The sequence below is a fragment of the Myxine glutinosa genome, chromosome 9, assembly GCF_964187855.1.
Source record: "Myxine glutinosa chromosome 9, kmMyxGlut1.1, whole genome shotgun sequence".
In the NCBI taxonomy this organism is placed as follows: domain Eukaryota; kingdom Metazoa; phylum Chordata; class Myxini; order Myxiniformes; family Myxinidae; genus Myxine; species Myxine glutinosa.
In genome coordinates, this window is record NC_136269.1 from 25,274,117 (window position 1) to 25,294,325 (window position 20,209).

A 20,209-nucleotide genomic window follows, 5' to 3' on the forward strand; every position below is an offset into this window, starting at 1 on the left:
GAAAAAGTGCTGTAGATTTGCTTGACTTTGGATTTTTTATCACCACCCCTTAACCTTCATTCAAAAGAAACTAAAAGTAAAAAATCAGAGGGTGCTGAGATGGAGTTTGGCTTTGTAGGAGTCCAACTGGGAAATTGAACATGTAAATGGCAAGGACAATGTCATTGTTGACGCTTTGTCCAGAGTGAATTAACTTTGGAAATCTGTGGGTCGTTCGAAGTTTTGTTGCTTTATTTTTGGGGAATATTGAGTATTGTTGCCCACCGGAATTGATGATTTGGGTTGTGAGTTTACTTTTGTTTGTTTAAAGAGTTTGCCTGCAAAGAAAGTTTTCGCTGTGTTCAAACTTTCTTTCTTGAGGGCGGGAAGTGTTACGGATTCGTCACTTCCGTTGTTGGGGTTTTCCTCCACTTGAAATATTTCTGATTCTATGTACTATTATTGTCTTCCAAAGGTTTATTGTCTATGAACTGTTTTCAAAAGGTAAAAATAATTAATGTTTTCAATTAAACCGGAACCGGACGACGACGAGGAGGAGGAGGAAGAATCAGAGAGAAGGCGTGGCGAGTGAAGTCGGACAAGACGCGTGGCTTCCAGCTCCTTAGCGAGCATTATCGAACGAAAGTCGCGAGTGAACTTTGAGTTTCCTTGAAAGGAATTTCCTGCGATAGGTGTTATAGCTGGAGGATTGAGAAACCTGCGTAGTCAGGTTTCGGCGTTGAGATTCTGAAGAATCCTCGCCTGGTCGCTTCGCCTCAAGTAAGAGCCGTCGGCCATTTTGACCCTCGCGCTTCGTTCACCAAAAAAGGTTTTTGCTACGCGTCAGCTTTTGTCACCATCCTGTCGTCTGTCAGGGATGTGTGTGCGCAAACGCTGCGTTTGAAGATTATGCTGTGGTTCGCTGATTGAACTGTGAACGTGCACATCGAGGTTGCCTTTGGTTTTGGACCACGTGACTTTCTACGCTTTGCCTATGCTTACGCCTCGTCAGCATCAACTGGGTGCGGGTCTCGATTCGATCTCGCTCTGACACTCGCTGGAGGGGATCACCTTTGAGTTATAGAGACATTGAGGAGTATTCCTTTTTCACTCACTTGGAGCGCAGTGAGTTATCTTACTTTAGCTGATGGTACCATCATAAAATGTATTGAGTGTACTTTTGATTGTCATTGGTTGTATCGTTATTCCTGTGTGATTTTTTATACAATATTTGTTCGTTTATAATCATTGGTGTAGTTTCACTATTGATTTTGACACGGAGTAACACATTTTTTCTGCCGTGGCTCCTCTCGGGGCTCGGAGGTACATCGTGGCCAGGGGGTCGGGGAGGAACACGTAACACTAGTTTAACCCATTTCTGCGAAAGAATCAAAACGTCGATTATCTTATACTGACATTTCTGTTCGACCAAAACGATGTTATCAAAGTTAAATAAGAAGTATAGAGTTGTATGAATAAGAAAGCACAATCAATTACCGACCAATGTGTATTGTCCAACATTAGAGTATCTTCAATAAATAGAAGGAAAGCAGTAGATATCTGCATTCCTTATATTTGTCTGTTTCGGTGCAACTCCACACCAGCACAGCAAAATACGACCATGAGATGCCCCTTATGAACAGTACTGACAAGGGCATATATGGAGTGGGACTTTCCTTTTCTTTTTTTACAAGAAATATAAATCTCTGGAGGTTGGGGAGGGGGCACTGTTTTTGACTCCCCAGGGGAAGTGTCTTCTCAGACCTTGGAATTTATATTTGGGGGAGAGAAGGTGGTGGAAGGGAACATACTGTATCTAGTCTCGTGCTAGCATTTCAAAAAAATGCTCCATTATACGAAAATAATAACTGCTAATCATAAAGTAATAATTAATCAACAGTTTAATTAAATTAATTGGGCTTGGATTAAATACTCCACCTAATTGTTAAATTAAGGAGAAATAGTACATTGGCTCCGAGAAAACAAAAATTGGCTGTGTTTTGTTCAGTATGGTGAATGTTTTAGCTCTCCTTTCAAAAATTCAAAGAAGCCCAGTTTCTGTTTATTACAACACAACATGTGAACTTTTAATTCATCATCATTTTCATTGTGGCTATGGTATAGAAAATTTACAATGCCAGCAGAATAGTATGTGCAACGACTCGAAAGAACAAATATAATACAAATATAAGATACAAATGATCGAAATCACAAATGACCTGGATAAAATTGCAAGACAGTCAAATAAGTGGAACTTGCATTTCAATCCAGACGAGTCTCACACTCTCACTTTGTCTCTCCGAAAAGACTGTCTGGAAAACCTTCCCATATACTTTCTCAACAATCCTCTTGAAGAAGTTCTGTCACTCAAGCTTTTGGGTCTCACTATCTGCCATTATCTTTCCTGGGAAAACCATATTTCCAAGCTGGCCTTCAAAGCCATTTGCTGACTGGGAATCCTCCGTCGTGCGAGTCCTTTCTGGGCACTACTGAGCTTCTCACCACATACAAAGCTTTCATCCGCAGCTTGATGGAGTACTGCTCCCCTCTGGGCTGGTGCTCCTGCTTCACACCTAGCTGGCTGGCTTCATGCTGTTGAAACCAAAGCTTTTAGAATCAATGGTAGCTCCCATGATGAAGCCGATTCTGAGGGGCTTTCTCTCTCTCACCGCAGGCAGGATGGTGGTCTTACTGTCTTCTACCTCTCCAGCCTAACTCCCCCAGCTTTGTCTGTGACCTGTACCCCAAATATTCCTGCAGGACGCACAAGATCCGTCACCAACTTTCTTCTGGTGAACCGCCAAAATCAAGACTCTCTGCTCACCTTCATTCTTTCATTCCAATTTTTTCCCACCTCTGGAACAACCTCTCACACTCTCTTCAATCCCACTCCTCCCTCCAGGTTTTCAAAACAGTTGTTCACCACTATCTCCTGTCTTCTCCCATCGACACTCGACAGCCTTGATGTTTTTTCTACCCCTATTGATCCACCCGAACCCCACCTCCTTCAAATTCCCTGTTTTCTTTCCTGAAAGCCCCTGCAGTGTCCATCTTGTCTATCCCGTGTACCCCGCTCCAGCCCTCTCTTTCGCAGATCCCCCGATGTCCCTGTTGTACTTCCCTCTCTCTCCCCCTCTTTTCTCCCGCTCCCTTTATTATATGTTCTATGTGTTAGCTCTTATATGAGCCTAGACTAAATATACAAAATAACAAAAAACCCAAATTACCCTGAGAACGCAAAACACACAAAAGTCTCCGAGGACCCAAAATTCCCAGACGACCCAAAAATTCCCCAAGTATTCAAAAGTCCACGAGGACCCAAAAGTCCCCAAAGACCCAGAATACCCAAAAATCCCTGACCACCGAAAAGACCCAAAGGAACCAAAAGACTCTGAATACCCAAAAGACCCCCACCCTCACCCTCTCCTCCCCAATCTCCCCCTCCCTGAGTCCTGCAGACAGGCATGCTACAAGGTGATGAAGACCAATGAAAATTTGGTCCAATGGGCCCCCGAGTGTGTCAAATTGTCCAAATACTTTCGGGAAAGTTTTAAAACGCAAGTTTTCATAAATTGATAGAAGCTTGTATCAGATTGCAAAATAAATTTCTAAAATCGACAATTTTCATCCAATTTACTTAAAATTTTAACAGGGTTTGCATGTCGTCACTGAATTCAACCACAAATTAATATTTGAGGTCTGAAGATCAACATAGGCTAAAGTTCTAAAATGGACAATTTCCATCTTTAATCTGGATCTGCCATGGTGCATTTTGAGAGGGGGTGGAGGGGGTTTGTGCTTGTAGAGTTCAAAGAATTACAATGAAAAGTAGAAGTTACAATGAAAGTATGAAATGCACGTTTCAATATCGTGCTCAGTGATAGCAAAATTGAACAAATAGCCCCAAATCTCTGGAATCGATTACGGCAGATATCCTTTGCTCGCATGTGGAGGTGTTCTGTTCGCAAGCGGTTCGCGAAGCGGAACGGTTTGCTTGGCAAACGATAGCATGCCGCTTGCTAGCGGAACACAGCTGACCACAGCGTAGATCACTGAAAACTTAAACTGGATCTTCCGTCAGTAAAACTTAATGGACGTAAGGGATTCTAAGCTATTTTTCTTGATAAGTTGGTCAACAGAAGAAATACTCTGTTCCCTCCGAAGAACTCCATTGCGTGCAGCAAGAATACTTAAGGTGTATGCTAATATATCAATCAGCTCGGCTGTGGTTCGACGGAACTAAAATCCCAGCTGATATCAAATAATTTACTGCAAGGATATAATTACAAACAAAATTCCATCAAAACAAGAACATTGAGAAGAAGGTAAACGGGGTTTAGTTTAGTAAAAGTGCCGCCCTTTGAGGTCGAAGGTTATATTGTTTGGCGCGAAATGGCGGTGTGTGCATTCAGGGGATGGGGAGGAGGTGTTTTGTTGCTATTTATTGTATGGTCCGTGGTTCTCGGCGCGTGTTTAGTTTCGGCAAATCAAGACACCGACAACGGCGGCATCAGGTCGATCAGTGATGGAACCTGGAGGGAGTTAATGGAAGGCGAGTGGCTGGTGGAGTTGTAAGTCATTAGCATTTATTTTGGACTCTTCTTTGGTCCTTTGCTATTTTGTAGTTCAGCAGCATCCGTAGAAGTCTTCTATGATGTCGCTATACCGTGATGATTATCCTGTACATTTTACGTTTCGTTTAACGAACTGTTTCTGGTGTGAAATACGAGAGAAGTAGAACTGTCACGCCTTGCTCGACTAACAATTACGACACACCTCAAGCCGTTGAGTTACATGCGACGAATTCCTTTCGATAATACCAATGCTTGTTATTTTTTTAAAGTCCTTGGGAAGATGTCATAATGATTTTTTTAACTGGTATGAGAAGTTTTACCGCAATTTTTGAACACCTTCGAAGTTTATTGAAGAATATGATTTGGATTTTTTTTTTTTTTTTGTATACAAGATCGAGGCTCGTGAAAGAGCTAACATTAATCACACAGAAAGACAAACCAACACATAAAACATATAAAACATGGACACTGCCAGGTCTTCCAGGAAAGAAGTTGGAATTTCAAACAAGGTGGATCTGGGGTGAATTAGCGGGGGTAGAAAAGATCAAGGTTTTGGATGGGGGAAGATAAGAGATGGCGGTGAACAGCTGTTTTAAAGTGGGATTGAAGGGAGTGTGGGAGTTTGTTCCAGAGGCGGGAGAAAAGAGGAATGAAGGAGTGAAGGTGAGCAGAAAGTCTTGATTTTGGCAGTTTAACCATAAGAGGGTTGCAGGCAGATCTTGTGCGACCTGTAGGAATATTTGGGGGACAGAGCCCAGAGAGGGCTGGGGGGGCAAGGCCAGAGAGGAGTCGGTAGAAGACGGAAAGACCACCAACCTGCCTGCGGTGAGTGAGTGAACGGCCTTTGGAGTTAGCTTCATCGCGGGAGATTCCAATGATTCTGAAAGCTTTGGTTTCAACAGCGTGAAGACGGGCTAGGTGTGAAGCAGGAGCACCAGACCAGAGGGGAGAGCAGTAATCCATAGAGCTGCGGATGAAAGCCTTGTATGTGGTGAGGAGCTCAGGTTGGAGAGCGAGGGTTGGAGAGTGAGGGCCGATTGGAGCGGAGAGTGAGGGCCGATTGGAGCGGAGAGTGAGGGCCGATTGGAGCGGAAAGTGAGGGCCGATTGTAGCGGAGAGTGAGGGCCGATTGGAGCGGAGGGTGAGGGCCAATTGGAGCGGAGAGTGAGGGCCGATTGGAGCGGAGAGTGAGGGCCGATTGGAGCGGAGAGTGAGGGCCGATTGGAGCGGAGAGTGAGGGCCGATTGGAGCGGAGAGTGAGGGCCGATTGGAGCGGAGAGTGGGGGCCGATTGCAGCGGAGAGTGAGGGCCGATTGCAGCGGAGAGTGAGGGGCGATTGCAGCGGAGAGTGAGGGGCGATTGCAGCGGAGAGTGAGGGGCGATTGCAGCGGAGAGTGAGGGCTGATTGCAGCAGAGAGGAGTGTGAGGAGGTATTGGAGAGGAGTGTGAGGAGGTATTGGAGAGGAGTGTGAGGAGGTATTGGAGAGGAGTGTGAGGAGGTATTGGAGAGGAGTGTGAGGGGTTGGAGAGGAGTGTGAGGGGTTGGAGAGGAGTGTGAGGGGTTGGAGAGGAGTGTGAGGGGTTGGAGAGGAGTGTGAGGGGTTGGAGAGGGATGTGAGGGCTTGGAGAGGAGTGCGAGGGCTTGGAGAGGAGTGCGAGGGCTTGGAGAGGAGTGCGAGGGCTTGGAGAGGAGTGCGAGGAGGTGTTGGAGAGGAGTGCGCGGAGGTGTTGGAGAGGAGTGCGCGGAGGTGTTGGAGAGGAGTGCGCGGAGGTGTTGGAGAGGAGTGCGCGGAGGTGTTGGAGAGGAGTGCGCGGAGGTGTTGGAGAGGAGTGCGCGGAGGTGTTGGAGAGGAGTGCGCGGAGGTGTTGGAGAGGAGTGCGCGGAGGTGTTGGAGAGGAGTGCGCGGAGGTGTTGGAGAGGAGTGCGCGGAGGTGTTGGAGAGGAGTGCGCGGAGGTGTTGGAGAGGAGTGCGCGGAGGTGTTGGAGAGGAGTGCGCGGAGGTGTTGGAGAGGAGTGCGCGGAGGTGTTGGAGAGGAGTGCGCGGAGGTGTTGGAGAGGAGTGCGCGGAGGTGTTGGAGAGGAGTGCGCGGAGGTGTTGGAGAGGAGTGCGCGGAGGTGTTGGAGAGGAGTGCGCGGAGGTGTTGGAGAGGAGTGCGCGGAGGTGTTGGAGAGGAGTGCGCGGAGGTGTTGGAGAGGAGTGCGCGGAGGTGTTGGAGAGGAGGTGTTGGAGAGTGCGAGGAGGTGTTGGAGAGTGCGAGGAGGTGTTGGAGAGTGCGAGGAGGTGTTGGAGAGTGCGAGGAGGTGTTGGAGAGTGCGAGGAGGTGTTGGAGAGGAGTGCGAGGAGGTGTTGGAGAGGAGGTGTTGGAGAGGAGTGCGAGGAGGTGTTGGAGAGGAGTGCGAGGAGGTGTTGGAGAGGAGTGCGAGGAGGTGTTGGAGAGGAGTGCGAGGAGGTGTTGGAGAGGAGTGCGAGGAGGTGTTGGAGAGGAGTGCGAGGGGTTGGAGAGGAGTGCGAGGGCTTGGAGATGAGTGCGAGGTGTTGGAGAGGAGTGTGAGGAGGTATTGGAGAGGAGTGTGAGGAGGTATTGGAGAGGAGTGTGAGGAGGTATTGGAGAGGAGTGTGAGGAGGTATTGGAGAGGAGTGTGAGGAGGAGTGGCATTGGAGAGGCGTGAGGGTGGAGAGGAGTGAGGGGTCAAATATTTTGTGAAATAAATAAATTGTGTTCATGACACCATTTTGTAAAATTTAATGTGCAGCATGTAAATCAAGATGTCCAAATGTCACACACGTCCATACCCGTGGGATTCCCACGGGTGACCCCACTAGTCTTACTATAATTCACCAAATGTCCGTCCGTCCGTTCGAAGGTACCGCAAAAACGGCTCAACCAATCGCAACGATATTTTGGGTGGGTATTCCTGGGACCCCTGGGAGTAAAATAGGCTATATTATTTTTCCAGTTTTTCCAAACACGTTGGAATAATATTTACCGATATGAATAGTGATGTGGCTTTTGTTGAAATTCTACAAATACTGTTTATTCTATGTACCAGGAGAGAGTAGATCGACTCCTGACGAACTCTTCCTATATAAATGTGCGGCTCCTAAGTAACATGGCAGCGTGTGCAAAGCGACTGAGAAACAGGTGTAGCTGTAACACGCCTCCGTGTTACAGATTCGGCGCACACTCTTCACACATAAACGTGCGACTGAGAAAGATGTGCAGCGGCCACTTCCGTTTTGCAGAATTCAATCTTTTTTCAAAATGGGCGCCATGTACTGTTTAGATTTTGATGATTTGCGTGTGATATGATTCAATGGATGTTTATATGAATCGTTTAAAATAAAAAAAAGCCTTCAATTTCTGATATTTTGCCTTTTCATTTGGGCTTCCCAATTGAAGCCCCACCCATAGGGGCTTGCTAGTTTTCTTAATTTACACTCTATCCCTAAATGTTTAAGGTCAATGTCATACGTCAGTCTAAACAAAAGATGCCATCATCGGATTGCGGGCTCTGGGGAGGCCTTGGCGAGCATGGTGATCGCTTTGTGGTCACAGATATCAAATTTGAATTTTTGTTGCTGTAGATGTTATACGATTGTGTCGTTGCAATAATTTTGTCGTGTTTGTTCTCCTTAATTGCCTGTCTATTTTCCTTTGTCCTTGCTCACTGCCCCTTCGGAAACATTTATTATTATGTCCATTTTGGCTGCTATTCCCTGCAGTTATGCACCATGGTGCCCGGCATGCCAACAGCTCCAGCAAGAATGGGGATCTTTGGCAAGTAAAGTTGCCATTGAAGCTATCAACCTTGGTCTTGCAAAGGTCGATGTCACAAAAGAACCAGGTGTGCTTGTTTGTAATTTTACTTGCTGGTGCTCGAGTATCCCGTTTGTTGTTGTTTGGGATGAATAATATCCACGGTTTCTGTACAATGCCTGATTGAAAAGCAGGGTAAAAATGTTAATTACTGCTGCTGTAGTAATTGCTCTAACCTTGGGTTTGTTTCCATAATGCATGAACAAGTAGTGATCAAATGAAACAAACGAATATAAAATGATTAATTTTTTTCAGACATGCACAGTAAGTTTCCTGTTTGGAAGGATTTTCTATCTTGATCTCTGTCTTCTTCCACTTCATTTCTGGTCTTTCACCCTCTGTATTCTCCGTGCTTTGTCCCCCAAGGTATCTGCAGGACGCACGCGGTCCCCCAGCTACTCCCTCCAAGTGAAACAGGAAAAAATCCAGAACTACTGCTCACCTCCCCTTTATTTATTCCTCTTTTTTTCCCATATGTGGAACCACCTTCCACACACTCTTTAATCTCATTCTTCCCTCAAGGTCTTCAAGACAGCTGTTCACCACCATCTCGGGTCATCCCATACATGTTTGTGGTTTATAATTTTCTTTTTTCCTACAGGGGTAGGCTAACCCCCGCTCTAGTAGGGAAAATGGCCTTTAAAATGCATGTTGTTGTTGTGTCTACAGGGGTGCTCCAAAAAACGGCACGACAAGCTATTTTTCCACGTTAACACAGTGCTTGTTCAAAGAGGAAAAATCCCTTGTTGGGGGGAGGGGGAAGGGGGAAGGAATAATAGTCCCTAAAACCTCCATCGTGTGACCTTTAGTCCTCCTTTCAAGGTTGGTTAAGATCGGCTAAGTAATGACTGAAGGTATCACGGACGGACAGACAGACAGACGTCAAATTGCGTATTGTAATACGATTTTAAATGTGTTGAAGATTTGAAGTAATTAGGCATGTTGAATAGGGTGGTGAAAGGCCTGCTTCAATGGCGCTAAACATCCGGAATTTTTTTTTTTTAATGAGCTTTGAAATCATTATTTCATTCATATTGAAGTATATATACTTGAACACTGCATGTGATAATGTATTTTATGAATTCTCTAATTTTATTCTGTGGTCAATGTTTTACTTTTTTTTTTCCCAATCCCACCCCTCCCCATGCCAGCCCAACCTTCCTTTCCCATACAACCCTTTTCCCACCATTATTTTCTTTCCAAAATTAATCAGAAGTCTTTAATACAAGTGACATTATCTTCTTTTCAGGTCTTAGTGGGAGATTCTTCATCACCTCTCTCCCTACAATCTACCAGTGAGTAATTAGGTTTGATATCAGAAGTAAACCTGAATCATATCTCTTCCTTCCTCCTTGTGTGTTTACTTGATACTTGAATAATAAATTCATTCATTAACATTAGAACTACCAGCCTCACCCACCTACCTAATAGCTCTGACAGCGGTCATTTTGACCACTGATGAAAAAGGCTGGTCATGAGATGAAGTAAAGCAAGAAATCAATTGTTAAACATGTTTATTGCTTGTAATGATGAGATGAGTTGAAACACAAACTCTTTGCACATCACACAACTGCCCACCATTTAGTTTTTACAGCTGACAGCAAGCTATGCACTTTTTAAGCACTTGTCCAGTGCTCCTTGTCCAATGCTCCTCCTTGTCCAGTCCAGTGCACCTACCGGTGTGTACCCCGGTTTAGGATAGATACACCGTATCCCTGTGTGTTGTAAAAGGCGACTAAAAGGGTTGGCGTCAGGAAGGTCATCTGGCCAGAAAAACATTGCCTCAAAAAGAGAACCATGACAATTACAACTACATATGGGCAGGGTACAGCCCGAAGTACCCCGTGGGGGACCCCACTCCCTCTCGTCAAAACTCAAGGTGGGGAACCCGATCGAAGCAAGGGTGGAAATCATTCCATTTATGACGACGAAACGTCTGATGCCCGACGTGGAGATCGGTTTCTGAGGTTTGGGACATGGAATGTGGGGACAATGACAGGGAGATCAGGAGAAGTGGTGGAAGTATTGGTCAGAAGAAGAGTGGACATATGTTGTGTACAGGAGACGAGATGGAAGGGAAGTGGTGTGAGAATGGTGAAGGGTAGGCAGGGACAGAAATACAAGTTTGTGTGGCAAGGGTGTCCGGAGTGGGTGAATGGTGTTGGTGTCCTGTTTTCTGAGGAGTTTGTAGACAGTGTGGTGAGTGTGACTAGAGTGAGTGATAGGTTGATGATTGTGAAAATGATGATTGGAAAGCTCTTGGTGAACGTCATCTCGGGATATGCTCCCCAGGTTGGTCGGAGTGATGAAGAGAAGGACAAGTTCTGGTGTGCAATTGAGAAGCTGATGGAAAATGTGAAAGATGAGGAAGTTGTGGTAGGAGGAGACCTAAATGGACATGTGGGAAGGAGTATGGATGGTTTTGAGGGAGTTCATGGGGGTTACGGATATGGTGTGAGAAATGGAGAAGGTGATGAAAGGATTTTGGAGTTTGCTGATGGAGCTGATTTGTTGATTTGTAATACTCAGTTCCAGAAAGAGGATAATAAGCTTGTTACATACACGTCAGGTGGGTCAACGACAACCGTTGACTACCTTACCTGATGGTGCGTAGGCGAGATAGGGGGCTCCTTCGGGACACAAAGGTGATCCCAGGGGAGGAGGCTGTTTCACAGCACCACTTGGTTGTCTGCGGTGAAAGGTGCGAGGAGAGCTCGGCGGGTGAAGTATGAACCGAGAATGAAGGTGTGGAGGTTGAAAGAGGTGACAGTGAGGGAGGCATTAAAAGAGAGGCTGAGCTGGGTAGAGGATGATGTGGTTGAGCTTGAAGGTGGTTGGATGTCAATGAAAGATAGTCTGTTGGGAGCCGTTGGTGAGGTATGTGGATGGACAAAAGTACCACCGAGGCACTCGGAAACATGGTGGTGGGATGATGAAGTTGGAAAGAGGATTGACGAGAAGAGGAAGAAGTTCAAGGAGTGGCAGAATGCGAAGGGTACGTTTGCAGAAAAAGTAGAGCATGAAAGTTTTAAGGCAGCCAAGAAGGCTGCAAAGAAAGAGGTAGCAATGGCGCAGGAGGCATGTAGGAAAATGTTCGGAGAACGCTTGGATTTGGAAGAGGGTCAGAGAGTGGTACTCAGGATTGCAAAGCAGAAAGCGAAAGAGGTGTGATGTGATGGGGGTGAGTTGCTTGAAGGATGAAGTGGGACAAATCGTTGTGGACCCGGATGGAATTAAAGGAAGATGGAAGAGATATATGGAAATGCTGTTGAATGCAGAGAATTAATGGGATGGCAACATGGAGAGTAACCCAGTTTTAGGACCGGCAGAGAAGATAACTGAGAAGGAAGTTGAGGAAGCGATAAAAGCAATGAAGAGTAGAAAAGCAGGAGGGCCGACGGGAGTTGTGGGAGATATGTTGAAGGCAGCAGGAAGTTGGGGTGTGAAGAGAATGACAGAGATCTGTAATCTGGTGGTGAAAGAAGGCCACATTCCAGTGGATTGGGAACTGAGTACCCTCGTCCCTCTATACAAGTGGAAAGGTGATCCTCTGGACTGTGGCTCGTATCGAGTGATAAAGTTATTGGAGCATGGGATGAAGGTATTGGAAAGGGTGTTGGAGAGGAGGATAAGGAAGAAAGTGAAGATTGACGAAATGCCATTTGGATTTATGCCAGGAAGAGGAACGACAGACGTGGTTTTTATTGTGAGGCAGTTGCAGGAGAAGTACATGGAGAAGAGGAAGAAGTTGTTTCTTTGGTTTGTTGATCTGGAGAAAGCATTCGATAGGGTTCCACGCGAAGTAGTGACATGGGCATTGAGGAAGTTAGGAGTGGAGGAATGGTTGATCAGAGTAGTGATGGCAATGTACACAAGAGCGCGCACAGCTGTTAGGACGAAGGACGGGAACAGTGGTGAGTTTGAGGTGAAGGTGGGAGTGCATCAGGGGTCGGTACTAAGCCACTACTATTTGTAGCTGTGATGGAGGTGCTGGCTCAGTACATAAAGGAGGGTTTACCGTGGGAGTTGTTGTATGCAGATGATCTGGTGTTGATTGCAGAAAGTATGGATGGACTGAAGGAAAAGATGAACAAGTGGAAGGAATGTGTGGAGACAAAAGGTCTGAAAGTGAATATCGGAAAGACGAAGGTAATGGCAAGTGGTAAAGAACTGGGAAGTGGCCATGTGCCTTGTGCAGGAAGGGTGTCGGAGTGAACTCCATTCAATGTACAATGTGCGCTGAGTGGGTTCATCAAAAATGTAGTGGTCTGAGAGGGTCATTAACCAGTGTGGCAGCTACATTCAAATGTAAGGTGTGCACAGAGGGAGCTGCAGATGGAGGAAATGTTGAGTTGGATCTTGGAGACGGCGTGAAGCTGGAAGGTGTGAAAACATTTTGCTACCTCGGAGACATGCTGAATGGAGAAGGTGGATCAGACTTGGCAACGGTTGCTGGAGTGAGATGTGCATGGAAGAAGTTTCGGGAACTGAGTGGCATGCTGATGAGGAGGGGAGTGTCGTTGAAGCTGAAGGGAAAGTTGTATGCTGCACATGCGAGAAGTGTTATAATTTATGGGAGCGAGACATGGGTAATGAACGTAGAGCAGCAACGAAGGCTGGAAAGGGTGGAAATGCGAATGGTTCGGTGGATGTGCGGCATATTTTTGAGAGAGAGGAAGACAAATGATGAATTACGAAAGATGATGGGAATAGAGCCTGTGATTGATGCTGTAAAGAGGAACAGGTTGAGATGGTTTGGTCATGGGTTGAGGAAGGATGAAAGTGACTGGTTGAGAAGAGTGATGGAAATGAATGTGGAAGGAAGTAGAGGACGGTGAAGACCGAGTAAGACTTGGGTAAAGATGGTGGAAGAAGAAATGTGGGCAAGGGGGTTAACAAGGAGAGATACAGAAAATAGGGCAAAATGGAGAAGATTGTCATGGGGACCGCAAGGCTAACCCCTGCTCTTGCAGGGAAAATGGCCTTAAAATGCATGTTGTTGTTGTTGTTGTTGTTGTTGTTGTTGTTGTTGTTGTTGTTGTATTAACCTTTAGAATTACCCTTCAGAATGCCCTGTCTAATTACCCCTTAGGATTACCCTTTAGAATTGCCCTTTAGGATTGCCCTTTAGGATTGCCCTTTAGAATTGCCCTTTAGAATTGCCCTTTCGAATTGCCCTTTCGAATTGCCCTTTAGAATTACCCTTTAGAATTACCCTTTGGAATTAAACTTTTGAATTACCCTTTTGAATTACCCTTTGGAATTACCCTTTGGATTTACCTTTTGGAATTACCCTTTGGATTTACCTTTTGGAATTGCCCTTTGGAATTGCCCTTTGGAATTGCCCTTTGGAATTGCCCTTTGGAATTGCCCTTTGGAATTTCCCTTTGGAATTTCCCTTTGGAATTTCCCTTTGGAATTACCCTTTGGAATTACCCTTTGGAATTACCCTTTGAAATTGCCCTTTGAAATTGCCCTTTGAAATTGCCCTTTGGAATTACCCTTTGGAGTTACCCTTTGGAGTTGCCCTTTGGAGTTGCCCTTTGGAGTTGCCCTTTGGAGTTGCCCTTTGGAGTTGCCCTTTGGAATTTACCTGTAGAATTTACCTGTAGAATTTACCTGTAGAATTTACCTGTAGAATTTACCTGTAGAATTTACCTGTAGAATTTACCTGTAGAATTTACCTGTAGAATTTACCTGTAGAATAACCCTTTACAATTAACCTTTACAATTAAGCTTTACAATTACGCTTTGGAATTACGCTTTGGAATTACGCTTTGGAATTACGCTTTGGAATTACGCTTTGGAATAAACCTTTGGAATAAACCTTTGGAATAAACCTTTGGAATAAACCTTTGGAATAAACCTTTGGAATAAACTGATTGACTCTGATTCTGCAACTGGACCTGACGGCATCAGCCCACGGGTCCTAAAATCCTGTTCTTCCGCTCTTTCACTCCCTCTCTCTGTTCTCTTCACCCTCTCTTTTGCTCAAGGTCAACTGCCATCTGCTTGGAAATCAGCCAACATCACCGCTTTACACAAAAAGGTGCAAAAACAGATCCTAGCAACTACAGACCAATCAGCCATCTCCCAATTATCAGCAAAGTCATGGAATCCATCATTGCTTCGGATATGAAATCTTTCCTCTTTTCCAATGGCTTGATCTCTGATCATCAATTTGGTTTCAGACCAGGTCACTCTACTCGGGACATGCTGCTTCTGCTGTCTCAACAATGGATGGAGGTCCTCGATGCCAAACAGGAAATTAGAGCTGTCTCCCTCGACATATCACGTGCCTTCGATACGGTCTGGCACCCCGCTCTGCTCACCAAACTCTCCTCCTTTCGTATCCATGGAAATCTCCACGCATGGTTGGCGGACTTCCTCTCTAGTCATAGTCAACGTGTGGCCCTGAATGGGTTTCTCTCATCTCCTCTTCCTGTTCAGGCTGGAGTTCCCTAAGGCAGTGTTCTGGGCCCTGTACTTTTTCTGGTCTTCATCAATGATCTCTCTGACTCTCTTGAAAATCCTCTCTATCTCTTTGCTGATGACTCCACTCTCTGCCGCTCCATTCCTCATCCCTCAGATCGGCAGTCTGCAGCCTCCTCACTCTCTGCAGACTTGAACAAAATCACAGACTGGGCAAACAAGTGGAACATGTCTTTCAATCCTGACAAATCTCACACTCTTACGATGTCTCTCCGAAAAGACCGACTGGACAACCCTCCCAGCTACTTTCTGAATAATCCTCTCCAAGAAGTTCTGTCACTCAAGCTTTTGGGTCTCACTATCTGCCATGATCTTTCCTGGGAAAACGACATTTCCAAGCTGGCCTCCAAAGCCAGTCGCCGACTGGGCATCCTCCGTCGTGCGAAGTCCTTCCTTGGAACACCTGAGCTCCTCACCACATACAAGGCTTTCATCTGCAGCTCAATGGAGTACTGCTCTCCCCTCTGGGCTGGTGCTCCTCCTCACACCTAGCTCGTGTTCACGCTGTTGAAACCAAAGCGTTCAGAATCATTGGAATCTCCCGCGATGACGCTATCTCTGAGGGCCTTTCACTTACTCACCGCAGGCAGGTTGGTGGTCTTTCCGTCTTCTACCGACTCCTCTCCGGCCTTGCTCCCCCAGCTCTCTCTGGGCTCTGTCCCCCAAATATTCCTACAGGTCGCACAAGATCTGCCTGCAACCCTCTTATGGTTAAACTGCCAAAATCAAGACTCTCTGCTCACCTTCACTCCTTCATTCCTCTTTTCTCCCGCCTCTGGAACAAACTCCCTCACTCTCTTCAATCCCACTCCTCCCTCCAGGTCTTTAAAACGGCTGTTCACCACCATCTCTTATCTTCCCCAATCCAAAACCTTGATCTTTTCTACCCCCACTAATTTCACCCCAAATCCACTTTTTGAGGTGCCAACTTCTTTCCTGGAAGTCCTTGGTGTCCTTGCGTTTTATACCTATCCTGCCTCCCCCCAGGCCCTCTCCCTCCCACACATCTCCCGATGTCCCTGCTCTCAAATGTTGTGTTTGTGTGCTTCCGCCCCTTCTCTCCCCATCTTGTCGACCGCTCCCCTTTTTATGTACTTTGTTTGCTTGTTTGTTTGATTTGTTTGTTTGATAAATGTTAGCTCTTTCACGAGCCTCGACTCTGTGTACAAAAAAAAAAAAAAAAACCTTTGGAATTCACCTTTGGAATTCACCTTTAGAATTGACCTATGGAATAACCATTGAGAATAGACCTTTTGAATAACCCTTTGGAATTACGCTTTGGAATTACGCTTTGGAATTACGCTTTGGAATTACGCTTTGGAATTACGCTTTGGAATTACGCTTTGGAATTACGCTTTGGAATTACGCTTTGGAATTACGCTTTGGAATTACGCTTTGGAATTACGCTTTGGAATTACGCTTTGGAATTACGCTTTGGAATTACGCTTTGGAATTACGCTTTGGAATTACGCTTTGGAATTACGCTTTGGAATTACGCTTTGGAATTACGCTTTGGAATTACGCTTTGGAATTACGCTTTGGAATTACGCTTTGGAATTACGCTTTGGAATTACGCTTTGGAATTACGCTTTGGAATTACGCTTTGGAATTACGCTTTGGAATTACGCTTTGGAATTACGCTTTGGAATTACGCTTTGGAATTACGCTTTGGAATTACGCTTTGGAATTACGCTTTGGAATTACGCTTTGGAATTACGCTTTGGAATTACGCTTTGGAATTACCCTTTGGAATTACCCTTTGGAATTACCCTTTGGAATTACCCTTTGGAATTACCCTTTGGAATTACCCTTTGGAATTACCCTTTGGAATAAACCTTTGGAATAAACCTATGGAATAACGCTTTGGAATAACCCATATAATTGAGCTATAGAATAACCATTTAGAATAGACCTTTAGAACCCATTATATTTAAACTTTGGAGGGTTAGAAAGGTTCTTCATTTTTGACGGACGGACATAGCCAAGTATTGAAGCGGCTTCACCTCTCAAAAAACATGGGGATATTGCAATCATGTCTGTCTGTTGTCATCTCCTAAACGGTCGTGCTGAAATTCCCAAACTTGGTAGTTTAAACATTAGTTTTTTTAATGTAATGTTGTCGATGCAATCAACATTAGGAGACATGAAATATGTATCGATAATTTTTTTTTTTTTTCGTGGGTATGCCTCATGGGGTTGGGACTTGGGGTCACAGGTTTCAAAAGACAAGATTTTTTTTTTAACAGCTCGGCTCCTCGGCTCTCCCCCCGTTGGTTTTTTTGTGCACATAAGATTGTTCACGGTTCTGTTTAAATATTATTTAAATATGTATAACCTTTCCCTTTCAGTGTTTTACTCAGTGGTATTTTACAACACGCTGTTTTTCTTCCTATTTAAAAGGCTTTTCTCAATTTCCTCTCCAACTCATTCCACCTCAAAAAAAAGAAATTCAATATCTTATACGTCTCCCTCACTACATGGTCTAAATTCACATTCATTCCATCCCTCCTCCATCATTCTGAACCGGATTGCTAACTTGAAAATCACAACAAACCCAATTTGTTTTCAATGTTCGTCTTTCATTAATCATCCACTTTCTAAACTCCCCTCTTGCCCCTCCCATCCAAATCCCTCCCCTTGCACCTACACTCCTAAACTCCCCCCTTGCCCCGCCACTCTTAAACTCCCCCCCTACCCCTCCACTCCTGAACTCCCCCCTTGCCCTTCCCCTCCTAAACTCCCCCCTCACTCCTCCCCTTCAAAACTCCCCCCCAACCCCTCCCATTCAAATCTCCCCCCATACCATTCCTCTCCAATTCTCCCTCCTCCCCCCTCCTCCTCAAAGCTGCCTCCTCCCCACTTCGTCTCCCTTCTATCTCATACCTCCACCCCCCCCAACCTTCTTCTTTCCTCTGCCCCCCCTCAAACAACCCCTCTCTGTGCCTCATCCCTTCACCTTCAAACCTTTCATCCTCCTCATCCTTCCCTTTCTTGGAACTCTTCTGCAATCGCTGACACACTAACAACTGCTCTCCCTACCTCCCCCTCTCATCCTTCATCTTACCCTACTCCTCCCCTCCCCTGTCCTGTACCCGATGCTCCCCTCTCTCTTCATTAACGGTATGGACCTCAAACATCCGGGGCCTTCGCTCAAACCTGACTGATCTCTCCATACAGGTTGCTTCTGACAATCCAGACTTGATCTGCTTAACAGAGACTTTCCTCCTTCAAGATGTCTCTGATTCCTTAATATCTCTTCCTGGTTACTCCCTCCTCCGGTATGATAGACCTGAGCCTCGGCCTGGTGGTGGGGTGGCTATCTTTATCAAAAACTCTCTTCCTCACTCTCCTTGCACTGCCCTCTCTCCTCCTCACCCCCAGGAGTACCTCTGGCTACGGCTTCCTCTCCGCTCCCACCTTTTGTTCATATGTGTTCTGTACCGTCCCCCAAACAGTGATGACTCCATCTACATTTCACTGTCTGACAACATGGACCAACTTCTATCCACTCATCCCAACTCTCTCTTCCTCATATGTGGTGACTTCAATTGTCATCATGCCACCTGGTTGGGTGTGGGTTCCTCTCTCACCAGTCATGGCACCTCAGCAAAGGACTTCTGTGACTCACTGGGATTGACACAATCTGTCAATTTCCTGACCCGGATCTCAGCCAATGGAGTATCTTCTCTTCTAGACTTGGTTATGACTAACTTCCCTGCTAATGTCTGCTGCTCTTCTTCTGCTCCAATCGGTTCTTCTGATCATGTGCTTGTCAAAGTGGACATCTCTCTGGCCATTCTCAGAGAGCCTCCTCAGCGTCGACGAGTCTGGCATTTCACTCAGGCCGACTGGGACGGTCTTCAAGCAGCCATCAATCGTCTGGATTGGTCTCCCATCTCCACTGCCTCTGACATCAATTCTTCCTGGGAATTCTTCCAAAGCAAACTGATCTCTCTCATGCACAGATTTATCCCATCTCGCCTTCAGTTGTCTTACCCTTCCTCCCGTCCATGGTACACTGAATCTTGTGGTGAGGCAGTTGCCCTGAAACAACTTGCCTTTGCCTCTTGGAAGGCTAATCCAACTGAAGGAAATCTCAGTTCCTTCCACCAAGCTCGGAACAAGTGTGTGTCTACCCTCAGGAGTGCCAGGAAGCACTATCTCTCCTCACTCAAGAATGAACTCTCAAACCTGTCTCCTTCCTCCAAATCCTGGTGGCGTCTGGTCAAATCCGTTTCTGGTGTTTGTTCCCCCTCCATCCCCTCCCTTACCTCAAATGGCCACAGTTGACATCGCACGTGACAAAGCCGAATGCCTCAACTCTGTGTTTGCCTCAAAATCCTTAGTCCCAAACCCATCTCTCTCTGTTCCCACCTTTCCCAGTCGAACCAAACTGCTCCTGGACTCTGTGACCTTCTCTCCTGACAAGGTGGAGGAGTTTTTGTCAAACCTCGACTCTGATTCTGCAACTGGACCAGATGGCATCAGCCCACGGGTCCTAAAATCCTGCTCCGCCGCTCTATCTCACCCTCTCTCTGTTCTTTTCACCCTATCCTTTGCTCAAGGTCATCTGCCAGCATCCTGGAAATCAGCAAACATTACCGCTTTACACAAAAAAGGTGCAAAAACAGATCCTTGCAACTACAGACCAATCAGCCTGCTCCCAATTATCAGCAAAGTCATGGAATCCATCATTGCTTCGGATATGAAATCTTTCCTCTTCTCCAATGGCTTGATCTCTGATCATCAATTTGGTTTCAGACCAGGTCACTCTACTCTGGACATGCTGCTTCTGCTGTCTCAACAATGGATGGAGGTCCTCAATGCCAAACAGGAAATCAGAGCTATCTCCCTTGACATATCACGTGCCTTCGATGCGGTCTGGCACCCAGCTCTGCTCACCAAACTCTCCTCCTGTGGTATCCATGGAAATCTCCATGCATGGCTTGCGGACTTCCTCTCTGGTCGTAGTCAACGTGTGGCCCTGAATGGATTTCTCTCATCTCCCCTTCCCGTTCAGGCTGGAGTTCCCCAAGGCAGTGTGCTGGGCCCTGTGCTTTTTCTGGTCTTTATCAATGATCTCTCCGACTCTCTGGAAAATCCTCTGTATCTCTTTGCTGATGACTCCACTCTCTGCCGCTCCATACCTCTTCCCTCAGATCGGCAGTCTGCAGCCTCCTCACTCTCTGAAGACCTGGACAAAATCACAGACTGGTCAAACATGTGGAACATGTCTTTCAATCCTGACAAATCTCACACTCTTACTATGTCTCTCCGAAAAGATCGACTGGACAACCCTCCCATCTACTTTCTCAACAATCCTCTCCAAGAAGTTCTGTCGCTCA

General features: G+C 45.9%; 1 protein-coding gene across 1 annotated transcript in view; it reads left to right on the forward strand.

Annotated features, from left to right (window-relative positions):
- Positions 1-4,332: 4,332 nt before the first annotated feature.
- The window catches only part of LOC137416754 (thioredoxin-related transmembrane protein 4-like), a 35,634-nt gene continuing 19,757 nt past the window's right edge, over positions 4,333-20,209 (forward strand). The window contains exons 1-3 of the mRNA XM_068102371.2: positions 4,333-4,550; positions 8,279-8,400; positions 9,622-9,667. Coding sequence (XP_067958472.2) covers positions 4,372-4,550; positions 8,279-8,400; positions 9,622-9,667 — 347 coding nt within the window. The 5' untranslated portion in view covers positions 4,333-4,371. The remainder of the gene's footprint in view (positions 4,551-8,278; positions 8,401-9,621; positions 9,668-20,209) is intronic.